We start from the raw sequence: 10,493 nt of genomic DNA, 5'->3' as shown, positions 1-10,493 counted from the left end.
AAACTGTCTGTTCCTCCTAACCCTCCGCTATTTACCACCACTGGGCTTTGCCCAACCTGTGGGAAGGCAGGCAGGAGCTAAGCCCAGCCAGGTGACAGTGGTGGGGATGGAGAAGTGCTGGGGGCTGCTTCCACTCGGGGTAGGACTGCTGGCAGGGAAGATGCTGATGGAATGATTCTCCCCATATCAGTGATGGAGAGTGCACATCCTTCTGTTAAAACTTCCCTCTGATTTTTTTTTTTCCTACAATTTTTCCCAATTTTTAGTCCAGTTTCTATTGCCCTGTTAATCAGAAGATCCCTGGAAACTTACTTAGGCACCATCCAGGCTGTTGTTTGGGGGTGGGAGATGGGTAGTGAAAGGATGAAGGCAACTCTACAGCCTCAGATTTGCAGTCGCGTGGTAAACAAACCACGGGGTAAGGCTTGGAGCCATTTTACACACAACTCCTACCGGTTCTTTTTTTCCCCACTCTTAAGCTGCAAAATGTAAATCACAACACAAAATTATTTTATTTATGAATTTTTTTCTAATAAACAGCAATTTCTGCCATGGAGTGAGCAAGTGTTTTCACTTAGCTCAGCAAGCCAAGCCCACGATCTGCCTGTTCCTGCTCTAATGCTGATGTTCTTAAGCTCAATGTCCTCCCTGCCCCTCGATGCTGGCCCAGCAGAAATACCTGCACACACAGCGTCCTGCACATTTTGGCATTCCCATGGGATTTGTGCTCATCTTTTTCACTCCACGAAGAGCATGTGTGTGTGTCCTGCTTCCTCTCCTTGCACTGCACCTCTTCCAACCCTCGCCTAAGCTGTGGATACAGCAGTTCAGAGCTGCTGGATCTGCTTTAGCCAAGCTAAGCCCAGACCAGCATCAACAAGACGACCTCTATTTATTACTGTTGGAGAAATCTTATTGTGCTGAAAGCCCAGACTCCACATGAGCAGCCTACAACTAAGCCATCCTTACAAGTCCCTCTGCTCTGAAGCACCACTGCTCGTACCTGCCCAGCCCCTGAGACCACTGCCACTTTTCCTGCAATGAGGTCCATAAACAAGAGCCATATGCTCTGCACCTCCAGGCATCCATCCAGGGTCCTGCACATCCTGGGAGCAGGACACTCCTGCCTGCAAAGTGCAGCCTTGGTCCCCAGGTAGGAGGCTTCTCAACTTAGTAACGCAGTCAACACCAAAGCAGGAACATCTCTCCTCAGCTGAACATCTTGGTCTTCTCCATCCCTCTGGGAGAGCTGGCCACAGCTGCAGGAACAGAGGTAGCTCGGGCTCCTGGGGCGAGGACAGACTGCAAAGGTGATGATGGCACATCTGTCAGTGCTCTCGCAGCTGCTGAGATAAAGACTTGCACAAGAACACAGCAAGAAACAGAGTTGTACTTCATTGCACAAATGATCGACTCCGGTGCGTAATGGGCTGCATTCATTGCTCTTGCCAGCAGGTGCAATTCCCACTGCAGATAATAACGTTTGCCTATTTATGTCAAGCCCCGATTACTGTATTATATGTAAAACAGGGATTTCTTGCAAGCAAAACAAGGTGTGGAGGGGGGAATAATCAGCTGTGACTCATCCAAGTCAGCAGTGTGATACCAGCCTGAAGGAGCCGTGCTGGGCTGGACACCAGCTGGCTGCTGTGCTCTGCAACAGCCAGCCCAGCCTCCTGGTCATCCTTTTTCTTGGAGAGGGGAGAGAGGCAAGAGCTCCCAGCTCAGGCTGGATGCTGTCACAGCCCTCAAACCCTTACACTGTCAAAACACATCCACAGAGAACAGAAATACCAAGGGTGTTGTAGGCTGGATGCGTTCCCCAGCAGACACAGTCCTGTGCTCCTCCGTTAACGTGTCTCCTCCACCTCTTCACCAAGGACGCAGTGAGAGCTGGCAGCGAGCACAGGGGTGACCTACACAAGAGCCTGGCTGTGCCTGGAGCCATGCCAGCAGGCAGCTCGGGAGGAACAAGCTTTTCTTCCTGCCAGCAGCAAGCTCCAGTGGTCGGCAGATTTGTTTTCCAGTTGTTGCTCGTCCTCAGGCTTTCCCCAAGGACAAGGCTGCACTCTGGCTATCGATTCTCCTAGTGCTTTTTGGGCTTGGGTCAGGCAGGTTCACAACCTGCTCATGTTGGGAAAGCATCCTGGCCGGGCACACCAAGCCATGGCACCCACGAGAGCCAGGGCTGATGACCACGCTTCCCGAGAGTGGAGGGGAAGGAAGGTGGCTGTCAGCCCCGCAGCAGAACCAGTGCTCTCACACATGGCTGCTTGTCTCAGCCCTCAGTCAGAAGCACAGAGACTTCTTTTTAGGGTGCTAGCACCTACCAGTGAGTCCCTGGGCCCAGCTGCTGACAGGCAGCAGATTTCCAGACCTGCACTGGAGTGCAGGGTTTGTGCTTTTGCAGCCCTGTTCACAGAGACTCTTCTCCTCCCAGCTCCAGGACTTTCTCCTCCTCTAAGCATGGTGAAGGTTGAGTTGCCTTTCACTGCTGAACTTCCACCTGGCCCATTCCTGATGCTCTTTTCCTCCTGAACTAATGCTCCTCCATTCCTCTGACAGACAGGACTGACCTGTCTCCCTCTTCTCTCCTCTACACTGTCACTGTCACCTTGCTGCTGTCTTTCCAAGCAGGAGCTGAAGCAGATGATGCTGAATTTCCTGCTCAGCACGGCAACTGCAATTGTCCCCCAGGCTTCACCAGTGTCCCTGCTCAGCCAAGCCTGCCCAGCCCCACCTCTGGCACCTAATGACCATCCATTACCTGCTGACACACAAAGCCTTTCCAGCCCTGACTCTCTCCACTTTGTTCATATGTAACCCTACCTCTAATTCCAACTTTGGCCAACACATCCATCTGCCTCCAACCTATTGCCTCAGCACAGGCCAAGCATTTGTCTCCTTCAACTGTCCCCTAAAGAAAATTGACAACTTGGGGTAGGGAATTAAAGCCAACGTGGTATTTAGGTGCTCAATGGCACAAGGTACCATCTCTTTAAATCCCAAACAGGGAAAAACAGAAAGATGAAATAGTGAAGGGGTTAAAGCAGTTTATTCACAAGCAGTCGCCAAAGAAAGCAGTGAAGGGGTATTTCAGAAGCCAAGAGAGGAGAGAGGAGTGCCTCTCTCCAGCACCATGACCTCTCTCACAGCACAGGGTCTCGAAGCCAAGAGTGGCCTCACACAGCCACCTCTCAGCATCACGACTGTGGGCAGGTCAGTCCCCGCTTGCACTACCATAAATATCCACTTCTTATACAGGAAGGCACAGCTTGGGTTGGAAGAACACATACATGGTCTGAGCACCAGATCTACCAGACAAACAGCTTGGACAAGAGCTATCCCTTAAGCATGTTCCAAATACACCAAGGAAGCAGCACAGAAAGGCTGGGAGATGGGCAAGCTGGCTACACCAGGCTGGGTCAGATGCTTGAAGAAGCCCAAGCAGCCACCACACTGACCTTAGCCCAGCCTGCCTCCCAAAAACACATCGCTCACCCGCAGCCAACGGTCAGCTGGACACTGCACCAGGGACAGAGAGGCAAGAAAACCCAAGGAAAACATTCCACTGAAGATCAATTCAAGCTCCAAAATGCTGACCATAGACCAGGGCAAGTCTGAAACCAGAAAATGCTTTATTGGAAAGGTACAAAAAAACCAGTCACTGCAGCTAAATTTACAGCAATAAATTACGTTGTGGCTGTCAAGAGAAAGTAATGGACACATACACAGGGCTATTCGCCTTACAAACAGGAATCCACATTGCTTGGTATATCAATAATTTATTTTATAATAAAAAAGCAGCACAAAAATAAATATTGAAATGAAATTACTGAGTAACCACAGAGGATAGAATGAGCTGGTGATAAAAAAACAACTTAAAACAGAAGACTTCTATCATTAAAAAAATGAAAGCAAGTATCCACCATCTAGAGAAACACCCCAGCAGACTGAAATACAGACGAAGGAAAACAAATCCACATTACAAAAGTTTTTTGTTTTTGTTTTGTTTCTTTTTTTTTAAATAAAAACAATCATGACAATGAAGTTTAAATGATTTGAGAGAGAAAAAAAATGCCACCTTCTCCTCCTCCTCCCCGGGTCTGAGCCGTCCAGTGGCCTGACCGCTCCGTGCTCCCATAGCATCACACCCAGCCCTGTCACAGGCTCACCTGAGCACCCGCTCACCTGCCAGCACCTTGTCCCCTCCCCAGCTGTCCCCAGAGCTGCGGTGTCACCCAGGTCTCTAAGGTTGAGCTTTGCACCCTCCTCCAGTAGAGTTGGGCAAAAGCAGAGACACCGATTTGCTTCCAAGGGATCTGGAGCTGCCCTGGAGGGAAAGGATCCCCACTCCCAATGGGGAGCACAGCAAACACATCTACAAGAACAGATGTCCCTCCCTGTCCTTGCCCAACCCCTTCATCTTCTCCAGCTTCCCACCCAGCCCACGGTTCCCAGGTCACACTGCGGATGGGGAGCAACCAAAGAAAGGCCAGACCCAGGGGAGCGGATCTCAGCACTCAAATCCAGAGCCCCCCACTCCTCAGCAGAGGACAAATTGAGAGGGGCAGAGAAGGGAGCCCCAGCATCCAAACTACTGCAGCAGAGAGACAAGTGAGAGGTACGGCTGCGGGGAAGCAGAGACACCCGGGCAACTGCTGCCCACGCAGCATTCGCCCTGGGTGTCAGGCTTGCAAGTGCAGGACGGAGAGAAAAAAAACAAAACAAAACAAACAAAAACAAACCCAACAGAAACAAACTGAACCCCAGAGGAATGCAATGTGACAACCCCAAGCTGGAGGGCCCTCCAGGGTGGAGGAGCTGGGTCTTCAACACAATCAACAGCTTTCAGGTCATTCCTCCCTCCACGTTACCTTGCAATTCTGATCCCTCTGTGGAAGTTTAGCCAGGACATTTCATTCCCCTCCAGGTCACCACCCAGGGAGCCCTGGACTGGCAATTTCTTTTAATAAAGATTTACAGTATCAAACTTGGAAAAAAAATTATTATTAATTTTTTTTTTTTTTTTTTACGAAAAATCTGTACGATAAAATGTATATAATTATATATTTATATATATATTTCTCTCTCTTTAAATATTTCCACGTGGTCCTTATGGATATCCAATATGGATTACCTACCATGGCTATGGTATCAACAGCTTTAACAACACCCAGGCCTCTTGTTCTTTAGCGAGTGACCAGAGATATAAGTGCCTACCAGCACTAAACTAGCAACCACTTGGACAAGCCTTTGGCACCCTTCCAAGAACTGGAAAAAAAAGAAATACTTGGCCACAAGGGACGTGCCACGTAAAGATATGTTTCTCAACTCATTCCAACAGCAAGACGACCCCACGGAACAACGTTCGACCTCTGTCCCCCTCGATGCAACTGGTCTGATTTCCCCGGCGGGGGGTCAAGGGCAGCCAGAGGGTGTTCCTATCTAGCCAGGAATGTTATGGAGCTCTGGAGCTGTTTTAAAGACTGGAAGCATTTGGGCATTTTTCAAGTCAACTGGCCTTTTTCATTAAAGTTTTCATTTAAAGCCCTAACAGTGCCAGGAGTCTCCATTTTGCCTGTTTTCAGAGGCACCTGTAAGGTCTGGGAAAGTTTCCAATGTCTGTGAGCTGGAGAACACGAGAGGACCAGGAAATGACAGTAACATCTTTCTCTTCCTCAGCTTCTGCTGTGGGAGTCAATAACTGGTACTGATACACAGGACATCGATCTGCCTGTTTGGAGATAGGGAAGGAGTGGAGGAGAAATGAGGTAACGCTAAGTGTCATCCAAACTCTACGTGTTGGAAAAATCACTTGAAGGAAACTCCCTGCTCCCCTCCAGAACACGTAGATCTGGCAGGGGGAACGAGCCTTCAGGAAGCGTTTCACTAACACCCTTTCTGGCTCAGTAAGGTCACGGATGTCAATGTTGAGGACTGAACGAGAACCAAGTCTGAGGTTTCTCTTTTCATTAACCTATTTCACAAAGGACCCTCCTGGGAAATCCAGAGACTCCGATGACAAGGTGAGAAAAAAAAAAATTTAAAAAAAAAGGCAAGCTAACAACTTCTTCCAAAGACAAGTAGGGCTTCAGTAAACTTCTACAAACTTACTGCCATTCAAGGCAAGACAAAGCCTCAAACAACTAATGATACTGGGTGTCAGATACCAGTTCACTGTCCCCTTTGCAACAACGGTGGCACTCGATTATTCTCTTTCAGTCCAAAACACTCATGAACTCTCCGTGATCTTTGTTTGCTATTCTGGAGCCCAAATCCTCTAAGTTCTTCTCCTCACCTTAAACTTCAGCAATCTCATTCTCTTCTCACCTGCGTGACAACAGGCATCGTCCATTCCACAAGTCTCTGACCTGCCCTGCAAAACTCACAGTCCCTTTTCTTTCCTACTTCAAAAAGAAGAAAAAAAAAAAAACCAAAACAACAACAAAACACACAAACCCCAACATAGCTACCTTTTCTTTCCTACTTCAAAAAGAAAAAAAAAAAAAAAACCAAAACAACAACAAAACACACAAACACCAACATAGCTATTTTTTTTTTTTACAGTGACCTGGAAACATTCGTTTTTTCAGCGCTGCTGCGCAACAGCAGAATCTCTCCTTTCAGCTTCCCACCTCCTGCCCATTGCCGAGCCAGAAATCCCTCTCCCAAACCACTGCTCAGAGCCATAGGAACGACTTCTTGATCCCAATTTTTCCATCCCCTACACACATACACCAATTTTCCATCCTGCTCTCCGTGTGCCTCTCGGGATAATTCACCCATTCCCAAGAGAAAACATCAAGTTTCAGGGTCACATTCACACAGGTTGTCTGAACACTGAGGGTTGTTCACTGTACTCTTTGGATCCCAACTTCAGCACCTGACATGCTATGGAGAGGAAAAGACTCTTCCAGCTCCCATCCAACTTCCCCATAGCCCTTCTCTAGTCATCAAAGACCGGTGAGCCCAGCTGGGATGTTCACTGCTAACCTACCAATGCTTTTGTCAAAGAGGAAGCTCTGTAATTCTCTCCTCCCGTCTGAATGCTATCACCTTCTAGAGATACACTTCAGTGCTTTAAAAACAGCTTTCCAAAATAACTCTGCACAAACCCTTTCTCCTAGTGCTGATCCCAGCAGAACTGTCCCACCTTCTCACTGCCAGTTCTGCCTCCACCTGCTCATACTTGCAGCATTTTTCCTCCTCATCTCCCCTTCTCCACCTCATCACACAGCTCTTCACAGCATTTACTGTGCCTCCTTCCCTTCAGCTTCAGGGAATCCAGGAAAAAAAGAAAAAAAAGCCACTACTTCAAGACTGTGGATCATTTGGAAGAAATAAACTGCATAAATATACCCAATTCACAGGCACACCTTGGGGAAGGAGCTATCAGGAAACTTGGGCTTGGAATATAGGAGGCTGCAATGTATTTTCTTATAGGCCACACAGGTAATGGGGCATATTAAAATATGTAAAATAGATATATTTCCATATTTTAACAGCATGGATTGAAAACAAAAGGTTATTCCTAATGGGTGTGGTCAGACCCAAGCATTAGTCTCCAGTGTCCTCCCGCTCCCATCCACTCATAGCAGGATGAAACCTAATCCAGAAAGCCTATATCCCTGCCCTCGTAGTATCAGCTGGAAGTAGGGAAGGTAGGGGAGACCCTTCTTACGGGGAGTAGGATGCCACTAAAGGAAACTCTTTTTTCCATACATTCATCTCACATGATGATTTCTACAGTCCATCTGTTTCCTGGCTCTTGAGCATCATTCACGAAGACTCCGGAGGCTCCTCAGGTATCTTCTCCCAGCTGGAAAGCTGCCCACGGCTGAGAGGGATGAGAGGAGACAGGGAAGGAAGAAGCAGATCTTGCAACTTGTACTGCATACAGAGCTCAAATCCTGGACACAACAGGTTGATGGAGCCACCAAGTCCAGACAGAAGCAGCCAGTTAAGTTCCCTTTGTAGGTTTGGGGTTTTTTTTTTTCTTTTCTTTTCTTTTTTTTTTGTATTTTTTTTTTTCACTTTTGGAAGAGAATTGTTAAAATGCCAATTCTTGACTTGACCAAGGACTCCGGAACAATGTGTAAGAGCCTTTTCCCCTCCCCTCTGAAAGGCTGCTAGTTCCCCCCCACCGAGGGCACACTAGGACGCTGCTGAAAACGGCACAGAACTGGATGAGATTTCGGCAGATTTCACAATGGTGATGACACTGGTGGTGGCAACTTTGGTCGGGGTAATAGGCCCTCGCGCCACAGTACGAGCAAAGGTCTGGAGTGCTTCGTACTTGGAGCGCAAGGCGTCCAGCTCTAGCTTCATGCTGCTGTTTTCTCTGGCCAGCTTCTCCACCTCTTGCTGCAGCTCAACCCGCTGCCTCTCTAGCTCCTCTTTCTGAGTCACGCGCTTAATGCGGCAGCTGGCAGCGTAGCCCCGGTTCTTCAGCGTGCGTCTCCGCTGCTTCAGACGGATGACCTCCTCTTTGGTGAGACCCCTCAGGTGCTGATTCAGCTCCCGTACGGACATTGACACGAGTTCATCATCACTCAGCACTGGGGCATTCTCTCCTGACTCCTCCTTTACCTGCAAATACCAATAGCACAAGGGGTAGCAGCAACCCTTATGTGAAGGGATGTTCTGGATAGCAAAAAGAGACAGGCCACCCCTCAGCAATGTGACACCCCTACCTGGAAAACACCCCTGAAGCACTAGAGAACACATGCTCTGCTAAAACATCTGAGTAACACATGGCAGAGATCTCAGCACTGCTCTTGTCTGGGTTTGGGTCACCCTCTTAAGTCAGAGAAAGCAGTGAGCCTTACACGCCTAGTGTGAACTGAACAGTTAAGACCTTTAAGGAGATAAAGGTAAAGCAGACTGTCCCTTTGTCAGGACCCAGAATTCATGATGAATGTCAAAGATGACACCTTTTCCCAGCATTATGCTGAGACACCAGTGCAGCATCTCAAAAGCAGAATAGCCACTTATATGCAGGATTTAATTCAGCATTTTGTGGCTTTCTGTTGAAGACTGCTTGTCCAAGTAGTGAACAAAACCAACCCTGCGTGGCTTCAAGGACCACAGCCTGATTTGGTTTTCCTGGCGCACTGGCTGGGCTCTAAAGTTACATGAGAAAGACACCGAGGCCTTGTGCCTTCTTCTCAAGCAGGTTTGAGGCTACAGTTTTTCAGAATCACAGAATCATTTAGGTTGGAAAAGACCTTTCAGATCATCGAGTTCAGAACCTTTAATACATCATCCTTTTGTCTCTTCAGAGACTGCAGGACACCTGGAATGAAGAGCTAAGACACTGGAAAGAAACTGTGACAATGCAGGCACAACCCATGCACAGATACCCACCAAGCTGGTATGTTCGAGGCATTTACTGTCTCACAGATCTGAGAGACACCAGCTGGACACGTCCTTTCCCCAGTGCTTCCCAGTCCTGAGAGCAGAAATACTTCATTAACAAGCATGGGAGCACTGGTTTCAGGATGCTGCCAGTACTTGCTATAGTCAAAAGTCTCTTGGATAGATAGCAACTGGGATAGGCTAGCCTCCATGCCACCCCAGAGACTTTAGACTTCTTTCTGAGCATTGCTGGTGTTCTTCTATCCTAACCTTTTCTGCAGACAGTGGGAAATTTTATCAACACCCATTTGTAAAAGTCTCTCAGGATGAAAAAAAGCCAGTCATGTACAACCAGTGTCAGACAGAGCGTGGTTCTGCGCCAGCCTCCCCTGCCACCCAGCATTGCCCACTCTTCCCTACCTTTAATGCCTTGTTCGGTTTGGGATTAGTCGTCATAACCTGAGCACAGTCTTCCGGACAAAACTGCTCAGAAATTGCAACTGGAAAAAAACAAAACAAGATTTTCAGGTTACAGTTGTCTTGGAGATGAAGGTAGGAAGAATATACCCAACACATGGCCCAAACCCCCAACCCAACCACCATCAGAAGAAATAACCACACAGTTGTTCAAAACGCTGAGGTGGATTCAGAGATCAGTTTACTCCTTTCAGGTACAAGAAAGAGAAATTTGTGTTGACAAGTGCATTGCTTTGTAATGCTAAAAACCTCATATTTTGCTCTTAACTACAGTAGGATTAAGCAGGGAAGACAGGGCAGGGAAGGAGGAAAGGACACCAGCTCCTGTCTGTAAACATCAGTTACACCAACCACCGGACATCGCCTTGTAATGTGCCACCCTTCTCCAGGGAAGCACAGAGTGTGGCATCCCAGGGCCAGTCACCCACTCACCTCCCTCCAGAGGAATCCCAGACGCTCCAAACAGCCTATTAGGGACTGAATTAAGAGTTACCTCCGCTCATAAAAGGCACCGAAAAAGCCACAAGACAACAACTCGCTTCATTCTCATTTTGATTATGATTAACCCAACTCCAAATTGAATCAGCAACCCAGAAAGACACTGCCTGGTTTGTAACCTGCTTTCAGTGCTGCCCCCACCCAAAGGAGACGCTCCC

General features: G+C 48.0%; 1 protein-coding gene across 1 annotated transcript; it reads right to left on the bottom strand.

Moving 5' to 3' along the window:
- Nucleotides 1–8,034: 8,034 nt before the first annotated feature.
- On the bottom strand, nucleotides 8,035–9,857 carry MAFK (MAF bZIP transcription factor K). Its single transcript, XM_010163732.1, has 2 exons — nucleotides 9,781–9,857; nucleotides 8,035–8,592 (listed from the first exon to the last, which is right to left on the bottom strand). Exons 1-2 carry the CDS (start codon nucleotides 9,814–9,816, stop codon nucleotides 8,158–8,160), a joined length of 471 nt encoding a protein of 156 aa, XP_010162034.1. The 5' UTR covers nucleotides 9,817–9,857; the 3' UTR covers nucleotides 8,035–8,157.
- Between the last annotated feature and the right edge of the window lie 636 nt (nucleotides 9,858–10,493).

This window comes from Antrostomus carolinensis, unplaced genomic scaffold (assembly GCF_000700745.2).
Source record: "Antrostomus carolinensis isolate BGI_N321 unplaced genomic scaffold, ASM70074v2 scaffold33712, whole genome shotgun sequence".
Lineage (NCBI taxonomy): Eukaryota > Metazoa > Chordata > Aves > Caprimulgiformes > Caprimulgidae > Antrostomus > Antrostomus carolinensis.
The sequence above is the reverse complement of the archived record's forward strand: the minus strand, read 5'-3'. Positions and strand labels throughout refer to the sequence as shown.